The sequence below is a fragment of the Conger conger genome, chromosome 8, assembly GCF_963514075.1.
Source record: "Conger conger chromosome 8, fConCon1.1, whole genome shotgun sequence".
Taxonomy (NCBI): Eukaryota; Metazoa; Chordata; class Actinopteri; order Anguilliformes; family Congridae; genus Conger; species Conger conger.
Genome location: NC_083767.1, coordinates 56,447,033 through 56,467,892, shown reverse-complemented (window position 1 = coordinate 56,467,892; position 20,860 = coordinate 56,447,033). Strand labels below are relative to the sequence as shown.

At 45.3% G+C, this 20,860-nt stretch overlaps 1 protein-coding gene across 5 annotated transcripts; it reads left to right on the top strand.

The window, feature by feature from the left end:
• The first annotated feature begins 766 nt into the window (after positions 1-766).
• slc44a1b (solute carrier family 44 member 1b) lies at positions 767-20,825 on the top strand. Of its 5 annotated transcripts, none has more exons than XR_009709344.1 (16): positions 767-1,039; positions 1,739-1,828; positions 2,627-2,769; positions 6,505-6,641; positions 8,650-8,743; positions 9,437-9,606; positions 10,488-10,577; positions 11,150-11,292; positions 11,725-11,911; positions 12,537-12,705; positions 13,833-13,989; positions 14,229-14,312; positions 14,552-14,689; positions 15,312-15,548; positions 16,704-17,270; positions 17,788-20,825. XR_009709344.1 is itself a non-coding variant. In XM_061251082.1 (16 exons), the coding sequence occupies exons 1-16, from the start codon at positions 1,016-1,018 to the stop codon at positions 17,809-17,811; spliced, it is 1,974 nt and encodes a 657-aa protein (XP_061107066.1). In that variant the 5' UTR covers positions 767-1,015; the 3' UTR covers positions 17,812-20,825. The 5 variants fall into 5 exon arrangements, 4 of the variants coding, with proteins under 4 accessions (XP_061107066.1, XP_061107067.1, XP_061107065.1 ...); XM_061251082.1 differs by having other exon boundaries at positions 16,704-16,790; XM_061251083.1 differs by having other exon boundaries at positions 16,704-16,790; positions 17,214-20,825.
• The last annotated feature ends 35 nt before the right edge of the window (positions 20,826-20,860 follow it).

The window sequence follows — 20,860 nt, the reverse complement described above, 5'->3', positions numbered from 1 at the left end:
TTAGTGTAATGTAATGTAATAGCAAAGACAAGATTTTTGCAAAGACATTGTCCAACAGTTTTGACACAAAAAACAATGGTAATATTTGTCCAAAAAAACTATATTCAGGTAACACAGCAATCAAGGTCCTGACACTACTGGAGTATGAAGGTGCACCCTTGACAGATAGTTGGTCAATTTTAGATCTAAGTGAGATAACATATTTAAAATATGTGAAGGACCAAATATACATATTATCTATCCATCTTCACTATTCGGTCCAGTGCGAATATAAATAATCTAAATGATTAATAGAAAAATAGATAAATAGGCTATATATACAGATTGGCAGGTAGTCAGACATGTTATTTCAACTGTTCAGAACTGACGTCCACTGCATTGGATATGAAATAAAATAGAGTTTACTTTTTTTGTTTAGTTTGAACCTCATTTCTACATGTGTATATGAGTAAGATTAGGTAAGATTAAAAAGATTCCTTTTTTTCATGGCTAAAAGAAAAATCAGATCTGAAGGGGTTAAGGATATATTTTGCCGTATATTTTGGGATACAAAAATAAGATTTCGTTTACATTTAGATTTCTCTATTATTGTATTCATGAAAAAAATGTAACCAACTGAATATAAATTGTGCTGACCCAACAATGGCTAATTGAAATTCGCGGGGTCCGCCATCTTCCCATCATCCTCAGAAATGTCTTTGACCACAGAGTGTAGAAGCTCAAGTAGTGAGTGGCTGAAACGTTCCTTTTCCGGCTACACCTGCAAACCCCACCAGGAAGTGTGCGCGATAAATCCTAAAGTATTAATCCTTCTTACCTGGAGGGAGAGGACCGAGAATTAGCATGCACCGAGCGGGGATCTGACCGGTTGTATGACTTTTCTGTTCAGCAGATCGTTTCGTGGGTACTTTGCAATTTATGCAGGTTAAAGAGACACCGTCAACTCCCTGCAAGTTTGGGTTTTTGTTCTTGTGTGGTGTAGCTAAGTTCTACGGGATTCTAAACCTTGCCTGCAATGGGATGCAGCGGTAGTATAGAGGTAAGGAGCCAGTTTCCTCCTCATCGGATGCGCTTGCGATGTGTACACGTCGTAGCGCACCATGCAACGACATGTAACGTTATTTCACGTTGAGTATGGCCATTCTTGTTAGCTACGATTCACGGTTGTGTTCAGTTGCGCATTGATTAGCAAGCTAGCCAGCTAGCTAGCTACTGTGTAGGATGTAGCTTGTTTTCCTTCTTTGGCGACCTTCTTTGCAGCAGTTTAATCTTATTAATGAGTTAAATGGAATATGGCGAAGATAATTGTCGTTTTCGCCACCGACACGGAATTCCAGTGAATGTATTTTGATAGTTCAACTATCAAAATAAAGCCATGCATCGAATCAAAGGAAGGGACTGTATCATTGTCATGGAAATTCAGTGTATATGCACCGTTATATAGCTGTCTAGTAAACAAAAATGACCTCGTTTCCTCGCTCAGCGTGTGGAATTTGTGGTATCGCTAAAATAATGTGCCTTTGCTTTAAGAAAACGTTTGCGAAATGCAGACGATACGTTCTTCAACAGCTAAAACTTGACATTTTACAACAGTTTACCTTTTCTCGTGCAGTTCTGCTTGTCGACCGTTGCAACGCAATGTTAATCAGTCTACGTTAAAGGTTAGCATCACCAGTGCATGTTTGATAACAAAATGACTAACCGTCTTATTAGCAGATGGTTTTGTATTTTTTTGCAGAGGACAAAGCGAGAATGGAAACCCTTGGAAGATCGGAGTTGCACAGACATTGCATGGTTCTTTATATTTTTACTTTTCTGCGTTGGTATGGTAAGTAAAATCCTATCTGAATCTTTGCGTCATTTTAGTTTAATGGGAACTACACTCTAGTGTTGTTTCCATTGTTGGTTGACTAAGTTTCACCGTAGACAGAACGGAATTTACCCCGTGTAATTACACAACATAGTCGATTGTATCACTATGCTATTATAAAAGCAATGCCCGTATAAATGTATGCTGGTGTCACGTTTAACATTATGGATGGTTATCCTAGTGCTCATAGACTGAATTATATTCACTGATGAGGGCTTTATCACGGAGGATTCAGTAATACCGCAGTCCTATGGCTTCAAACACCTGATTAAATCTGGCCTATGTAATTATAATACACTATGAATCACAGCACATGGGGAAACGGCAGTAAATTGAAAAGCAGCAGGCTGAATCATTCACTTCAAAGGAGCTGTGTTACTGGAAAAAATAGCACAAATACTCCATACTTGAGTGGAGTCAGTACTTCACCTAGGCGTCATATCTACGTGCTGGTGTTATTCCCGCTCCTTGTTTTGGATTTGCCTGGAATGGACACAGTTGACTCTGTGAGAGTGACACCGCGTTACGCTTCTCCCAAGTACAGGACGGAACACCTTCACAGGTCATTAGCTTTAATGAGGTCCGTTCACCTGGGGGGGGGGGGGGGAGTCCTCGTGCCATTTCGAGGTGTCGATTGGAGCGTGTGTGTGTCCCCGCGTGGATGGAAACGGCCGCGGCGAGGAATGTCTGCGAAAGTGTGGCACAGGAAGCTTGCTCTCCTGGCATCTGCTAACAGATGCCAACCATGTCTCGCAGGGCGGCATCTGTGGCTACACCATCGTCACTGGGGCAGCCTCTCGGCTGATATCCGGATATGACAGCTATGGGAACACCTGTGGCCAGAGGAACGAACAGATAGAGGGCATCAGACTCAGTGGCCTGGATCAGACTGACAAAAAGTGAGTTTTTTTTGTTCCCCCCCCCCCCCCCTCATCTCCCACCAGGCCTTTGCTGACAGCCATTTGAAACCTGGGTTAATTTTCTACATTTAATCTGCCTGCCTACACGTTTACATGTCTATCATTAATGCTCTGAGAAAAATGTGAGAATATATTTAAATTTAATGACTGTTTTTCATTGGCGGTGCCAGATTGTTTAAAAGGCTTCTTTAGAAATGCTGCTGCACTGATGGTTTGAGCACGGAATGGCTTGTAGGTATTCATTATCAACTTGCATTAATTAATAGAGGCTCACACTCTGGACCGTGAGGGGAATTTTGTAGCCTTCTTTTGTGTTATTTTGGAATTATTTTTATTTTCAGGGGGAGCAGGGAGCGGGCAGTTGGGGAATAAAACAAATATGTTGTTAATGGTTGGGGAAATTATAAAAATGTTTGAGTCTGCCCCCAAAGGTATCTTTTATCATGGTGTGCACAGTACATGACTGCATTCATAGTTGGAAACTTTACTGCTGACTAATGACACGATTAAAAAGGGCAATTATAAAGGAGAAAACTACCTATTTATTCCCCAAATGTCGAGGGGCAGGAAAATGAAATGTGACCGCATTGTATTTCAGCCCGCTTATAGCCAGGCCCCCCGTCCCACATGAAAACAACCGTCCCTGCTGTTCATTTGAGGAAGTATGCAAAGCTCCGTCCTATGTTTCAGCCGGCCGCTTCACCTCGGTGTGCTGTCCCCGGCGTAAGGCGAGCGTTGTTGTGCTGTTGTGTGTGTTCGCGGAGCGTGGTCTGTATCCTTTCAGAATGATGAATTGGCACACTCTGGGGTGGCTGGAGCTGAGGAGGAGCTTCTCCCAGGCCCTGCGTGAACGTTGGCCTCATTAATCCTGCCTTTCAGAACTGGGCTAGGCTCGCAGCACTGGGTGTGTACGGAACAATTTTGCTGATCAACAGTGAGCAGGCGACAGAGCGTTTTTTTTTTTTGGGGGGCATGTTTTTGCGTTTGTTTTTTTTTTTTGTCGGTCTGGGACATCGGGGCTGTTGTGCGTGCGTTTTTCGGGAGGGGGGCGGCGGGCGGCGGGTGGGCACAAGCGGTAGCCCCTGTTTGGCGTCACCCAGGAGCAACATCAGCAGTCTGTGGAGCGCTAACGCAAGGCCCTCTCTCCGGATAACGCCTCTGTCTGCTCCACTTTTCTGGCAGCATTCTGCTGATGCAGCCCGCCGCTAAGACGTTTTTACACCTTTGTGAACAGCAAACCTGGCGATCACCGCCATGAAGCGGTGGAGGCAGAGGGGCCCTCAGGTACGCGGCTGCCAAATCTGCCTTTTCGCACATCGACATCAGTCACTGGAACCAGGCCTGTTCCAAACCTCCCATGGAGTGATTAATATCTGCTGAAGGTACTTAATTCACTTTTCGGCCTGTGTTGGCGTGTTCTTTTGGGTTTTTGGTTCTGAGTAGTTTCTCCAGGCTCAGCTGGTGGGAATAAACAGGAAGGCTTATGAGATCCTTAAAGCAAAGGTTTTTATTTACTATATTGATTGATGCTGGAGTGATTAGTGACAAAGCTTTGACATTCATGCTCTGTTTGTTCTTCAACTCTCAGAAGACCTGAACAGGTGGCACAGAATATGCTCAGGCATCCAGAAGAAGCTCACTTCTTCGAGTAAACCAAATGGAAATGACTGCATTTGCGTACGTGTGTGCGTACGTGTATGTGTGAAAATATGTACATGCACGTGTATACATAATGTATCCCATGTATTCATCGTATGTAATGCATGTATGCGTGTGTAAATGTACACATTCACGCTAGAAAGCGGCGCTAAGGAATCAGAATACGTTTTACGTTTTTGTCCTTCAGCGGTCTACCCTCATGAGCGTTAAGGTTTCCATCCAGAGTCCTTATTACCGGATCAGTAAGCAATTATGTGCTTAATTAGGACAGCTTGACAGGCCCTCCACCTCTCTGTGGTGTGAAAGTGAGCTTTGGGCGCGCCGCTGGACGGGAGGTCACAGTAGATTTAGGCCGGCCTGCGGAGCGGCCCGCGTAATTGCTGGTGAAAAGGTGCCTGCAGACAGGCTATTAAAGCAGAGGCTCGGGGACTGGGGAGACTCGGGGAGAGCAGCCCCAGTGAGACGCGGGAGGTAATGAGGAGTGAGCGGTCTGTGGAGCGCCTGTACTCTGAGCGGTGTGTGTGTGTGTGTGTGTGTGTGTGTTGTGTGTTGTGTGTGTGTGTGTGTGTGTGTGTGTGTGTGTGTGTGTGTGGTGGAGGGCCCTCTACACACACACACACACACACACACACACACTCGTCTGCTGCACAGCTGCGCTGAGGGGCAGCTGTTGACGGATTCGGTTAAGAAGCGCACGCCTGTCAGTCTGCCCCCCGTCTCCCCATCTCCCCTTTCAGTGTGAATTCTTAAAAATAAAGGAAATGCATCCGTCACAGGCACAGAGAGAGAACTCCGCTGAATGCTCGTGTGTGGGTGTGTGAGCGCGCTTGTGTTTTTGTTTTTTTTGTTCTTTCCCCCCCCCCCCCCCCCCTCCCTGAAATTATTTTCTTTGTGTGACAAATCAAATGTTTTCAGTCCCTTAATTAAATGCATAGCAAATATATTTTTGACTTATTTCTTAAATGAAGGACTTGTAGTTCTCTTTAGAAAAAACGATACAATTGGAAAACTCCTATTTAATAAGTTACGATAAAGATGTGTGTTGAGTATGTGTGCGCCTGTCATTTTAATCACATTATTTTGTAAAAAATCAGTAGCCCTTTGAGGTCGCTGTCACATCCCATCATCTGGTGATCATTTGTATTCAGGCCAGGGACAGGCAGTCCTAAATAAAATGAAAATGCCAGTGTTGACACTTCATGTTGCATGGATTGGTGTCTTCATTCATAAGGCTTCACTGTATCAGAAGCAGCTTCTCCAGTGCTTTTGTCATTTCTTTGATTGATCCCAGGACTCTCTCTGATTAGGTCTGCTGCGGTTTTGCTCGGAACTTCCTCAGCATGTGCGTGTTGGTTGTATTTTGAGAATGGGCTCGACAGTGTCTGGACTGCCAAACATTCTCATTTCTGAAGCTTATGTTGATGATTAGCATTCAGGTCTTGGTAGCATGGCTAATGGTCCCCCACCTAAAAGCATTTTAGTCTATGCAAAGGGGGACAGTGGAAGTGGGGTACATTGACTCCACTATTCTCTTCAGCTTGGTTAGAAACTCTGCCCTTAGTCTGCCAACTGGGCGGTTATTCCTTTTGTTTTGTGGAGTGCTGGAGGCCACTGTGGAAAGATGCTTTGTCTTCAGCAGGTCTGGGTATGCAGTCTGGCTGGTACAGTGGCTTTAAGCTTTGTTTGACATATTTGACAGTGTGCAGAAGTGTTTAATGCCCAATGTTTCTTGCTACTCAGTGTGGGCTGACTGCCCACTTCTCTCAGAATGGCACACACACACACGGGCACTTTGCCCGGCGAGGGGGGGGGGGGGTGTCGGATGTGGTGCGGGCGAGCGGCTGGCTCACTTCAGATTCCCATCGCCAGCTTCCAAAACAAAGGCTTACACAACGCTCATAAGGAGAACCTACACAGAATTCAGATCTGGCCTCTTGCAGCGACGTTCCTACAGAAATAACTAAACTAAGTACTGCTGAGACCCATCTGCTTCCTTTGTTGTTGGTTTTTTTTTCCCTCATTGGTCATTTTTCTCAAATCTTTTGTTCTCCCCAGATATGTCTTTTTCCTGGACCCCTGCAACATTGACATTGTGCAGAGGAGAATCAAGTCCATGGCCCTGTGCGTGTCCCTCTGTCCGGATCAGGAGTTGCCGACCTACGCGGACCTCAAGAGGTTCGCCATTGTGAACGGTGAGGTGAACTCTCTCCTTCGGTTGGGAACGCCGGTAAAAGGATTGTAAGCTTGCACAAAATTGATTCGTGCCTGCATGTGGGCTGGGAGAAAGTCTGTCCCATATAAAGACTCCATCCATCCTCATGGATGTCCCCTAGTCCCACCCCCCCCACCCCTCCAACCCCAAAATCACGCAGTGATGGCGAATCATGGAGTCTGCACTCCCTACAGCAGGGGTGTCAAACTCCAGTCCTGGAGGGCCGCAGTGTCTGCTGGTTTTTGGTGTTTCAGCACGAGAGATGCATTTCAAAGTCTTTCATTGGGTAAAGAGTCCACACACCTTGTTCTCAAGGCCCTAATTGGCTGCTGATCGTAAGGAAACAACAAACACCGGCAGACACCGCGGCCCTCCAGGACTGGAGTTTGACACCCCTGCCCTACAGGGAGACGAAGATTCCCAGAGCGCAGAGACTTTGTCGGGGGTGGTGGGGGAGGGGTTGGCGTTGGCGTTGGCGTGACATCACGTGCCGTTACCTCACACTGTCCTGTAGTCTCACAGTCTCACACTGTCTGCACCCAGGCCAAACAAAGGCTGCATTTACTCTCCCACTCCCACACTCCCATCGCCCACTGCAATGTCACCACTGTCCCCTGCTCGTCTCTCCCAGAGTCAGCAGGGCCGCGGGTGGGCTGTCCGTCCCCACCCCCTCTCCACAGAGGCCCATAGTACTACCTCCTGTTATTTATTTTTTTTAAAGATATTTTTTAGGCATTTTTCAGCTTTATTGGACAGTATATAGTATAGAGAGACAGGAAGAATGGGAGCGAGAGAGAGGGGAAGACATGCGGCAAATGTCGGACGGTCGGATTCGAACCGCCGACGTTGCGGCTCGCAATGAGCATGCGGTCAGTGCTCTACAGGCTGCGCCACCGAGACACCCCCAACTGTTATTTTTAAAGGAACTTCCCCTGGAAGTTATATGAACTTAAAATCTAGAAAATGGGATATCTCGCTTGGTTCCAGTTTCGTAATGGCTTACTTTTTGTTGCTTGTTTTTAAAAAGGCTGCGCCCTTATTCAATAAACAATTGAGCAATTCACTATGGAATTACAGACACTTTAGGTCCAAAGTCTGAAGGGGCAGTTGACTATTTCATATTCAGGGGTGTGGTTTTAACAGCTGCTAATTTCAGTTGATACAATGCACTCCATTGAATGTAAATAATTTGCGAATCAATAACCATGGAAATCACACTCCAAAAACCCATTTTGCACTCCTCCTTTGTGTTTATAAATAATAGCCACACACAGCCTTTTAAAAAGCTGTTAAAAATTTGGAATGGGGAACAAACCAAGTTTCTTAAAGGTACAATAGGTCATTTCGGACTTCTAACGGTCAAGAGAGGAATTGCAGCAGCAAATATGCTCAAACCACAACGCTGTTTATCCCGCCCCTTCTCTGTGAACGTGCTGACGTTGAAATGCCATTGGCTGTGGCAATTAAAACCAATTTTCAACCAACGAGCTTGAATTATTGTACAGCTATACTATGTTTTGGTACTGGGTGCCGGGCCGTCAACTGCATATTTTGAAACCCGAATTTAAGCACTATAAACACAGGCAGAGGGTGATTCTTTTTCAATGATAGAAAGGGATTTACAATGGTCTTGTAACAATGTTTTATGATCTTACCTATTGTACCTTTAATTTCCCATTCTCTGCATTCTGTGGTTTTATCCAGGAATCCATGTATAAATGTCCTATTCATCCCCTTAGAAGGACGTTTTTTTTAAATTTATTTTTTTACAGTCATTACCTGTGTGTAACACCCCTCTGGGTGATGCACGGCAGCTATTTTGTGGAAGGATTTATGTAATGCCTCAGCATAAAGTGGAATGGGACCCCAAAATAATTTTGTACTTATGCAAGGCCATGTAACAACACTGCAGCAGCCAGGAATGCACTCTGAAGAATAGGCAGCATATTAAAACCGTTCTGTCTGTTTTTTTTGTTTTTTTGAAATAGGGTCTGAACTTTGCTCTTATGAGTTGGCTGCTCACAGATATCCCAGCCTTCCTGAGAGGACAACTAAATGCCCTAAACTTCCTGTGCCACCAAGGTACGTAAAGAGATTAGAGGGTTAAACCCAAGATTAAATGCCTTAATCGAGCTGAACTGAAGATTACCCTTTGCTCATCACCTCATCACCCTGTGGGCTAATTTCGTTGAGCACTGCCAGTGTTTGAGCTGGTAGGCTGTTTTATGTCAGTGAGTTGGGGAGTATGTGGTTTCTGAGTTCCTATTGCCACAGTGTCTGCGACTGCTGCAAAGGTTTTACAAGGTCTTCCTGGAGGTCCTCCTTGCTTTCAGTAGCCACTTCCATCTAAGGCCCATATAAGAATACAAATCTGCCTCCCATTACCACCAACATGCCACGTAGCTGTGGCTCGGAATCCCTTTTGCTGTATTGTCCTGTGTCTGTTTTTTAAACATTATTTTTTAAATAATTTTTTATGTTGAAACAACACACTGGGCAAATTGTTGTTGGTATAAATTCCGCAGGACACAGTATGACGTTCCAGTTCAGCACAGTTTTCAATTTGACGATTCAACTCGCTTGTACACAGTCTACCTCCCTTGCATATAAAGAGGAACCGGAGAGAGTCAGTGCACATTGACAGTCATTCGTACATACCTAGACGTTCTGTTACCATGCTGACATTCCAAAATAAGAAATTACAGGAGCTCAATCTATTTCGTAATTATTATTTATATTTATGATTTATCTTTTTATTTTTGCTCCCCTGCGCAGTAAGTCTCTCCCGCTGTTCAATCGCTGCACGCCAGTGGACATCTCCTGCTACACCAAGTTTGCTGAGGTCCTCATCTCCTTCGTCAGTGACAACAGCATGATGCATGGCCTCATCGCCGGGGTGATGGCCAGCAAGGAGATCATCCTGGGGTTGTGTCTGCTGGCGCTAGGTGCAGCCCTATCCCTCTCTGTTTTACTGGAGTTAATTATTCACGTCACGCTTATATGGTGTATATACACTCAGTGAGCACTAGACTTTTGACACATGAAGTGTTCTGCTGCTGTAGCCTATCCATTTAGAGGTTTGTCGTGTCGTGTGTTCAGAGATGCTCTTCTGCATACCGCTGTTCTAGCATGTTGCTATTCGTGTTACGGTCACCTTCCTGTCAGCTTCGACCAGTCTGGCCCTTCTTTTCTGATCTCTCTCATTAACAAGGCGTTTCTGCCAGCAGAACTGCTGATCTCTCAATGTTTTTTGTTTCGTCACAATTCTTTACAAACTCTAGAGACTATTGTGCTTGAAAATCCCAGGAGATTAGCAGTGTCTGAGACACTCAAACCACCTTATGTGGCACCAACAATAATTCCACGGTCAAAGTCACTTAGATCACATTTCTACCCCATTCTGACATTTGGTCTGAAAAACTGCTGAACCTCTTGACCACGTCTGCATGCTTTTATGCATTTTGTTGCTGCCACATGATTGGCTGATTAAATATTTGCATTAGCAAGCTGATGTACAGGTCTACCTAATAAAGTGATCACTGAATGTATCACTGAGTTGGTATATTAACAATTTATACAATTCATTTATTTTCAGTGCTTGGTTATTTACTGTGTTTTGGCTTTGTATGCATGCGAGGTGGTAGAAAAATGTATAAAAAAAAAAAAAGTCAATCTTCTGTAAATGTGCATACGTGCGTTAAGCAGAAATCAGCTTGAAGAGTAGTCTGATGAAACGCATAATTTACGGAAAGATTCGCTGAGTGTGCGCTCCCCTGTGATGTGGGGACGGTGAACGTACGTGAGCCTGTGTCTGTGTCTCCTGCAGTGCTCTCCATGCTCCTGATGGTCATCATCCGCTACATCTCCGCCGTGCTGGTCTGGATCCTCACCGCCCTCGTGGTCCTGGGCTCCCTGGGTGAGGTCACTTCCTGTCAAAAGGTCACCAGTGTTCCGGTGCTTCCTACCGTTTGGGCTGCTAGACCCCTTCGTACAACTTTGTCTGAATGTGCAGTGATTGAGTTGGGAGTGTCCCTTTGAAGACGTTATTTCCATAATTAATCCTGTGAGGCTTTTCCTCTGGTTTTGGTTGTACGTTTAGAAGTCATTTGAATCGACAGCGTGTATTTGTTATCGAGCAGATTCAGATCATTAGCTCCTGAAGAATGGACCATCTGTCATACGCCTGTGGTTTTCCCACTCCATTCAACACACTAATTATACTTCTGTTTCATTTATCTTCTGATTTCTTGACTTACTATTTATATATTTATGTGCTGAACGTTTTAAAATTCTGCACAAATAAACTTTGAAATCAAAATGGGGGGGGGGAACCGGGAAACGTAGTGCCGTTAATTTTGGCTTGACTTAATGTTTGCCCACGACTAGCACAGTTTCAAGTATTTTAAAGTTGTTATTTAACTTCAGAACCGTGAAATAATCTGCATCGACCGGCACTGTGTGTGACACCGGGTTGTTCCCCCGTTGTAGGAGGCACAGGTGTACTGTGGTGGCTGTATGTAGATCACAGGATGAATTCAAATGAAACCACCATCGCGAAAGAAGAACAAGAAGTATCCATAGACAACACCCAAGCCCTCCTGGTCTACGCCATTGCTGCCACTGTATTCACGGTAGGTCCCACACGCAGCTGTGGATGTCCCATTTGAGACAATCGGAAATTACATGATTGTGAGTACGAGAGTAGTTTTTATGCTTTGGTTTACATTGTCATTATTCTCCTTCCTCTTGGAGTAAATTGATTTGAAATGCCAAAGCTGCAAAAAATCCTTTGGCAAGCTTTGAAGAATCAGGATACTTTGTTTGGAATAAGCCTTCAACAGACCGCATACTGTAGCTCTGTATCGCATGAGTCTTTTTACAAGCAGAAGGGCTACAGCAGTACAGTCGTTGAACGAGTTATCGTTGTCTTAAAGAAGAGGCCATTGCAGACTGTCTCCATGACGCCGTGTCTGAACGGATCCGTATTTTAATGGCTGTGGTGTCGAGCCGAAGTCAGACGGTTGGTTGTGGCTGTACTCTTAAGGATCGTTCCGCCTCGCCAGGTGGTCCTGCTGCTGCTGATGCTCTTCATGAGGAAGCGAGTGGCCCTCACCATCGCGCTGTTCCACGTGGCGGGGAAGGTGTTCATCCACCTGCCCCTGCTGGTCCTGCAGCCCTTCTGGACCTTTCTGGCGCTCATAGTCTTCTGGCTCTACTGGATCATGGTGCTGCTGTTCCTTGGCACCACTGGTAATGGGACATGTTTGTAAAGTGTCTGGGAGAGGCAGAGGAGAGGCTCTGTAGTTTGCTTTCAGCTGCTGACGGGCCTCAACAAGCCAGTGTTACCTGCTGTTCTAGTTCCCTGTTAGATATGCCTGATTTGCTAGGAGTTTCTGAGTGGCCGTAATATTTGTAAAATTGTGCTGCACATATTCTGTCAACAATCAGAGATACGATGTCTGCAGTGTCAGTCCTACCTACAACACATGCCACCTTTTTTAAGTAATCTAAAAATGTAAGGACCAAACAAACAGAATGGTGCTTACATTACATTACATTACATTACATGCCATTTGGCTGATGCTTTTATCCGAAGCGGCTTCCAGTTGATTTAGACTAAGCAGGAGACAATCCTCCCCAGGAGCCATGCAGGGTTCAGGGTCGCCCTTACCTGTCGGTAGATTTTGGCTGAAATGAAAGGTCACATGGGTGTATTTAAGTGACAAACAGAAGGGTGCTTACCTGTCTGCAGATTATAGCTGAAATGAAACCTCAAATCTAGGTCAGATGTAGGTCAAGTGGGCGTATTTCAGTGAAGGCTCATCTGCGTAGCTTCTCCGTGTGAATGGCGTGGGTTCTCGCCCCGTGGCTTCAGGGAACCCGGTGGAGAACCCGGAGACGGGCCTGGTGGAGTTCCGCATGTCCGGGCCTCTGCAGTACATGAGCTGGTACCACGCGGTGGGTCTGATCTGGATCAGCGAGTTCATCCTGGCCTGTCAGCAGATGACGGTGGCCGGGGCGGTGGTCACCTACTACTTCACCAGGTGAGCTGACCTGGGATCTGTCAGACGCTGCTCAGACCAGCAAATGACTGACCATTTCATATCTGGCTTTATGGTTAGATTTTTGTCTCATATTGTATAATATTCAATTATTGTAATGCAAGATAAAAGCTAAATGTTTTATGAGTTATGCCTGAGATTAATCTGAAATGCAAACGGCCAAAACCATTCCAGCTCAGAGAAAATAAATTCAAGCATCAATGCGTGACCAATGAAACAACCATATTTTTCCTCTTCGCAATAATTAAATCCTCTTATCAGTAATTCATAACAATTCGCTCCAGTCTAATTTTGTAAATATACAGTAAAACTGGTCCATGGTGCAGAAAATGTTAGGGGACCCCCCTGCTTTAAATAATGGTCTTGCAGTCAAAATGTTCTTTGGTGGGCTGTATGGAAATGTGTCTACATCTCATGGGATAACGAATATAATGGCATTTTTAAAAGTAAATTAACGGCATCAATCATCATCAACGACCCAATCAAAGTTCTGAGGAAACATGCTTTTTAAAATTTGTATTGGTGTTTCCCCAAGCATATCTAAGCCATATTTAATGATTATGAAGCCGTTTTGCAGACGTAACCTGTATTCTGCATTATCGGCCTTCCCTTGTGTACGGGCTGTGTTCCAGATCGCTTATTGACTCCTCGACACCTTCAGGAACACCTACTGCAAATCACTGATTCTGCTCATTAAGTTGGTACTGATCAGAGGCTGCTGATCCAGCTTATTAAGAATGCATGAATCAGCGCTGACCTGGGAGACAAATGCATAATTGTTTTGGATTCAAATACTTTCCTGTGCTCGACTGATCTTGCCTTGCGCCGTTGAGCCAACCAAGAGGACCGGACCAGAGGATGGGATTTGCACTTTTTTTTTTGGAGAGTATTTAATGGGTTCAACATGAGCTCAGTAAAGCGTAGAAAATAATTTTGATCCAAATCGATTACATCTTTGATCCAGACCTGGGTACAAATATCAGGGTTACCCTTGGAGCACCAATAGAGTGGTCTAAACGACAAGAGTCCGTGTGGGAAAGGAGTAGGGATGCAGGATCCTGGATGCAGCTTGGCCAGGTCTCCAACCCGTCTCCTCTGTGTCCTCGTAGGGACAAATCCAGACTGCCGCTGACCCCCATCCTGTCGTCTGTATTCCGCCTGGTCCGCTACCACCTGGGCACGGTGGCCAAAGGAGCCTTCATCATCACCCTGGTGAAGATTCCGCGCTTCATCCTCATGTACATCCACAACCAGCTCAAGGGGAAGGTAAGCCAAGCCGAGGCAGAGGCTGGCAGAACCAGCAGTGCCTGCCCCCCCTGTGTACTGTCAGATAGTGACTATGACTCATCTGGGACGTACAGACCGTGCCATATCGGTGTAATGAACGGCAAAGGAAAATCCATTTCAAATATGGCTGGATTTGAGAGGTGGGTGGGAGGGGGAGGATTGGCTTACAGAAAGGCCATTTTGATGCTTTTGTTTTTGTTTGTTTGCTTGCTCCGTAGGAAAATGCTTGTGCTCGCTGCATGCTGAAAGCGTGCATCTGCTGCTTGTGGTGTCTGGAGAAGTGCCTGAACTACCTGAATCAGGTGAGCTGGTCTGGTTGGCACACACGCTGAATACATTACGGTACATTACATTTTATTTAGCGGACGCTTTTATCCAAAGCGATGTACAACACGGTGCATATCAAGCTCATACAAGAAACAAACAAGCACATCAGATAAGGTACAATACAAGTGTGTCGGGGCTCCAGGATACCGAATGTGTCTTATCCAGCACCCCGCAATGGTAGCTGTGCTCACATGATGCTTCCCCCCCCTTCCAGAACGCCTACGCAGCAACCGCCATCAACAGCACCAGTTTCTGCACCTCCGCCAGGGACGCCTTCGTGATCCTGGTGGAGAACGCTCTAAGAGTGGCTGCCATCAATGCCGTGGGGGACTTTGTTCTGTTCCTGGGGAAGGTAGGTGGAGGTGGCGGCGTCTAACTAAAGGAGTAGATCTTCGCAGAGTAGATCTCATCAATGAAATACAAGAATACATTCCAAATATCACCCTGATTTGGAATGTCCAATTGGCCATTTGCAGCCGTAGCTGTGTGGTTCTTCTCCGAAAAACATGGTCTCACCAGCCTGCTTCTTTTGACAAGCTTGCGTAGAGAGTCGGAGGAAGACCTTTCATAGGCGAATTCAATTTTGTTGCATTTTATTGATCCATCCACTGTTTGAAGATTGCTTTTTTTTTTTTTTTTCTTCAAGTTTCTGTCCAGGCATCTCACTTGCCACGTCCTGCAGATATTACACAGATTTGTTTAGCAGGGTGAATTTCAAGGATAAATCTAGTTTAAGGTGGTAAATGTGAATGACACTGTAATGTGGGAAAAGATTAGGCGTAGCACGGTAAATCCGAATGACACTGTAGCGTTGGTAAAGATAAGCAGGTTCAGTTTGAATAGTATACATGAAGACTAACATGGCACACTAGATCTGAATGATACCGCGGCATAGATAGAGATTAGCATGGCATGCTAAGTATGAGCGATCCTGTATTGTGAATGGCAGGCAGTGAGCTCCTGTGTGCCCTCAGGTGCTGATCGTGTCCTGCACTGCCTTCGCCGGAGTGATGGCACTGAACTACCAGAGGGACTACACGGTATGGGTGCTACCCCTCATCATCGTCTCTCTCTTTGCCTTCCTGGTGGCCCACTGCTTCCTCTCCATCTTCGAGATCGTGGTGGACGTCCTCTTCCTCTGCTTCGCCATCGACACCAAATACAACGACGGCAGTCCCGGCAAGGAGTTCTACATGGACAAGGCCCTCATGGTGAGGCTGGGCTCGGAGGGGGGCGGGGGTGGGGTGTTGGTTCAGATACTTCAGCAGGCCTTCACACCCCCATAGGCTTCACACAGGTGTGGACAGGAGGTATAATTCTGAGCTTGGGTTGAATCCTCTCAGCTCCAAGAGGTACCGTAATGTGGCCCCTCCTTTTTCTTTAGGACTCTGCCCCTGAGTTAGTGTTAAATGCACGTTTTTGAATAATTTCATGAGTAATGTAATATTTACTTATTTTTTTAAATTCTGGATGCACCATATATTCTGTTATTTTGATCTCACGGACAAGTATTGCAGGGAAACGATGGCACAAGGAAGCTCTGTCCTTCAGCAGTGGCTGTCTGACTAAAAATTCTAAGATGTACCAAATTCTCTGCTCAGCGTTCGCCTTCTCAGAAATCAAAGGCAGTCTTTTCAGTCAGAAAGCTCTTTTCAGAGAGCGGTGCGCGAATGCGTAATTGTGTGCGTGCGTGTGTGGGAGAACAGCTGGGGAGAGAAAATGCATTATGGGGAAGATCAATGGTAAGATCGCAGGCCTAATTGAGAGCTCTTATCCGTCACTCGGAGCGCGGGTCTGAACGGGAGGCTCTGATAGAGCTTGGAGATGAAGCCGGCTACCATAGGACCGGTGCCATAAGTAAGAGGATCCCTGCATTGATTATTCAGTAAAACTTTAAACGCCATCTCAGGCCTAGTTAAAAAGAGCAATTAAAGTACTCCTCCATATAAATAAAGTGATTAAGGTTGTTGGAGGAGCCCCAGGTGGGATATAGAGTGCTTTTCTACAGGAAAAAGGTCTAAGATTTGGTCTAAGATTTGCCTGATGGCGTCTCCATCCAGAGTGGGGTGGGGGGGGGGAGCTTTAAAAAAGAAATGCATAAATAAACAAGCTATAAAGGACCGCACATCACAAAATGCCTCTTGCAAATGAATATGGATCTAAGGCTGCATTTAAAATTGCATGTGTTCATTGCCATAATTTCCGAGCTAATTAAGCCAATACAAATGCAAATGAGATGAAGTGGGCGAAAGTTGAAAGAAGAAAAGCGCTCCGTATATACGCTGTGCGTCCGCGGTCACGGCGGAAACGCCCCGGCTCCCGTGGCGAGCTCAGAGGCGTGACGGGGCTCTGCTTGTGTGTCGCAGGAGTTTGTGGAGAACAGCAGGAAGTCTTTGCCGGACCGGGGGCGGGGCAGGCTGGAGGAGGAGGAGGACACGGAGGTGAAGCCCATGGTGAGTGGCAGTTACGAGTCCGACGTGTTGCAGGAGTTCCACCTGTATTACCTGCTGGCGTGCGTGTTGGTGGACTGGGCACTCTCTGAGCGAGCCCTGCTCTTCTGTCTGACCGAGGACATGCTTCTGTTCCTGTCCGTCTACCTGCCTGCCTCCACGCTCTTCCTCTTCTTCGCACTGCTGCAGCCTTCATCTGTGTCCACCTGCTGACACTCACCCTCCTCATCCTCCTTCGCCACTTCATTTCTCCTGCTCTCACCAATGAACACTTTTTATATTATTTTCATTTTTCTTTTTTTTTTCTTTCTTTTTTTCCTACTTGCTTGTTTTTCTACTTTTCCTGCCTGGATTCTGTTGTTCTGTGTTTGATTATTGTTTGTTTATCATGATTTTTTCTGTGCCTCATCACCACTGTGCTTTCAGAAGTGAACGATGGGGGCGATACTGTTTGCTGACGCAGATAATAATGCAGACGAAAAAGTGAGTGTGAGAATTGACCGTGAAAACGAGGCCCCTGGCCCCGGTGCTTAACAGCCGAAACGTTGGCGCCGTCGGAGGGGAACAGCTCTGCAGGGGGTCGCTGTAAGGCACGACTCATCTCCCCGTCCGCATTAACAGTCTTTCAGCGTCGCTACCTGCCGAGTTCATTATGCCTGTGCGTGGGTTCTTACGGCTGACTCCAGCAGTTTCGCTCGAGAATACAGTGAGCTTTTGTCATTCCCGCCGTTCGGAATTGGCTATTCCCAACAGCGGGAAGCATGAGGCCGTCATTCCATTCCATTCCATCTCCCCATCTCGTTTATTTTTAATTTTTTTATACTTTTATCTGGATCCATCACTCCTGCATTTCGCTTGTTTTCCCGTTCCGTTGCACGCTCCCCCCACATCCCACTCCATCGCTAACGCGAGAGAGACGTCGTGTGCTAGTTGCATGCAAGCACGTCCCACGCTGCCCGGTGCTTAGATTAAGACTTGATCACTTTTTTTCCCCCCCCAGGCCCCTGGACCCAGTTCAGCTTGACCAAAATCACCTATTGGGACGTTTTGTAGACATTCCAAATGTTTATTTTTACCAATGTGTAACATGTTTACTATGGTTTCACTCCAGGGAATACAATATTTTAATAAGAAACTGTATAATAACTCAACGTAATGAAGCACTTTATATTGAAGCTCTGCGTATTTTAACAGCTGATGCATTTTCGTAGTGATGTCCTTTTTTATACTATAAAAAAAAGAAAAAGAAGCTGTCCTTTAGTCAGACGCAGTGCTAAAATGTCTAGCATCACTTTGGACTCGGTTCTTCATCATGTACGTTGTCATTATCATGTACGTTTTACCTTCGATGCAAGAGTAACCCCCCCAGAAGCAAAACCACTTCACCTTTTTTAAAGCCACCACTGGAACTAGTATCCACTGTAAATGAGCTTCTTTCTCCACAGTCTGTTGGCACTATGGTACAATATTGGATTCATTTAATATTTTTTAGTTTGAATGGGAGATACTGTACACAGTGGCATGTTTTTTTTTATTTGTTTTTTTTACTTTACACTTTGGACTGCACCACCGTTCTGCAGTGGCAGAAATGATCGTCTGTGCCGAAATGCAGACAGGTTAAGGAGATCCAGTTGATTTGACTGTGGATGTTGAAGGAGGAGCAAAAGGGTGCAGAGTTCAGGGGAAGACTGCAGTACACTGGGCAGTGAGACGCGGGGTAGGCTGTCCTGGGAAGGTGCTCAGATCAACACCCCACCAGCACTGGGTCTACCGTCAGGTGCGTATTGGGGTGGTCAACACCCCCGGAGATGGGCTCGAATTCCTTCGAGACGGGACAACCACTTCCATATACTGTAAATGGCATAACCCCACCAAGCAAATGAATATGTCAGTCTGTTGAAAGTTGGTTCCCTACAGTAGTCAAATGAGCAGCCATATCTTTGTCAGTGACGGTACCCCCTCTGGGCGTGTCACCGGGATGGGTAGGGGTGACCGATAAGGCTGCTCTTTCGAGCATCGCAGCGAAATAGTCTTCCTACTTGCACTAAATTCCTCTAGACTGTACACACGGTTTCTCAGACTCTTCAGCAGGGTGGATCTCGGTGCAGGAGGAGCGAGGGGCACACACAGTCTCGCACTTTGCCTTAGCCGGTTCAGCAGCTGTAGGGCCGCTCTGTAAAGGTGAACGGCAGAACCCTGGCAATGACACGCAGTGGGGACAGCCGTCCTGACCCCGTGCAGCTCGCCTTAACTTTGAGGGAGACTTCAGGTACCACGTATCCGATTCCCGAAAGACTGATTTGACGTGACCCAGATGTTTTGACCCCGTTTAAAGAATTTAAATATAATTCCGCAAGGTTTATAAAAAGGCTCTTATTTATTTTTTAAATATCCTCATGTTTTATTTTTTTTATTTTCAGTGCAAGCATAGTCTAATGAAGAAGTTACCAGTAGGAATCGTTTAGAGGGCATTTTCTTTTACGATAGCACAGCCTGGAGTGGAGGGGTGCACCATGGCTCTGTCTTTGGTGCCCTCACACACTGTAGGGAGGTGCTGTGACATAGTGTTATAGCGACACTGGAGAGTGGTTGCTACAAGCTAATGAGCAGCATTCATTTACTCAACCATGTCCGTGTATTGGCTTTGTTTCAAAGCAGATCCCCCCTCCACTGGTGAAAACAAAGCTAAAATAACCATCATGCTTAAATTTCAGTTAGGTGAGTGAAAAAACGAGTACAGTTGTCTGAAGGTACTTTTGTTGGGCTAATCTAGCCTGTGCAGACCATACACTAAGATTGTAACTATAAAATATTAAGAGCATGTAGCTTGAAAACCGTCTTACAGAAAACAGAATTACATTTGCCACCAAACACGTTTGCGCATGTTAAGAATTGCACTAATAGATTATGTACATTTGAATACCACTATGATTTAAGAAAAAAAATCTTGTAAGAATTGTTAAAATGTCTTAAGCTTGGTCATGTATACTGAAGCTCTCGTTATCTGACCAGAGGAATATAGATATAGATTTTAAACAGCTTCAAATAGAACATCCAGTACGCAAATTTGCCCTTAAATGCATCGCATCAATATTAATATTTTTCAAACAACGTTCGTAGCAACTGACATTTATATAGATAGGAGAGGGATTCATTCTCAGGAGGATGCTTATCTGGATTGAAAGACTGAAAAAAAAACTGGCATTACAGAGAACTACTGTTAACCCTGGTCCAGAAACGCTACTGACTGAAGCCACTGATGAAGAATCTATCTCTGGGCCTTTGTCTGTCTGTGGATCGGACACAATGGTTCAGACTGACCCCCATCACTCCATTTGCCAAAGTGAACCTTCTACCAGTTTTTCCCGAAAGGGCAGCCAGGCGCACTGCACAGAGATGGCATTGTGCACGCTGGGTGAGGGTGCAAAGGATAGTGATGTTGGTCATTCTTTCTTTTTTCCCCCCCCCCCCTCTACAATACAAGCTGCTCAACTAAGAGCTGTGATTTTTAGGCCTAGTTTGTCACACTCCATTAACGTGACAGTGAAAGCCCTTCTCAGAGGGTTGTGTAGCGCACCCGATTGTGTTTGGAGATGAGGCAATTCCATCGCAGCCATGCGGAAGACTGGAAGACTCGCGTGTCGTTTATTGATTTGAGAAATGTTTTCTTTTCTTTCCTCTAAACTGCAGGACATCTTTGTAGGATGTGAATCGTATACCATTAGGTCCACAACGACTAACTGATATCTGATAGAACAATAGCTTTATTCAGCGACAAGCCACTGTTTTGAGATGTGTCTCCTTATTTCTCCTCTTCATCCCAGGAACCTGCACAACTCTGATCTTAGAGGGAAGTGTAGCTCCTATAAAAAGATACTGTTATGAACTGGAGAGAGATGTGTTTACTTGTCTGGTGTAACACTAGCTTTTAGCCCCTAACTGCAGTAAGTTGTTTGTAACATCAAACTAATTTTTTTTATATATTATTTCTTATGTATCTTGTTTTTTTAAAGAAAGTAATAAAATGGAAAACTTTGACCATTTCTCATTGTGTCTTTTCTTAACCTTATTTT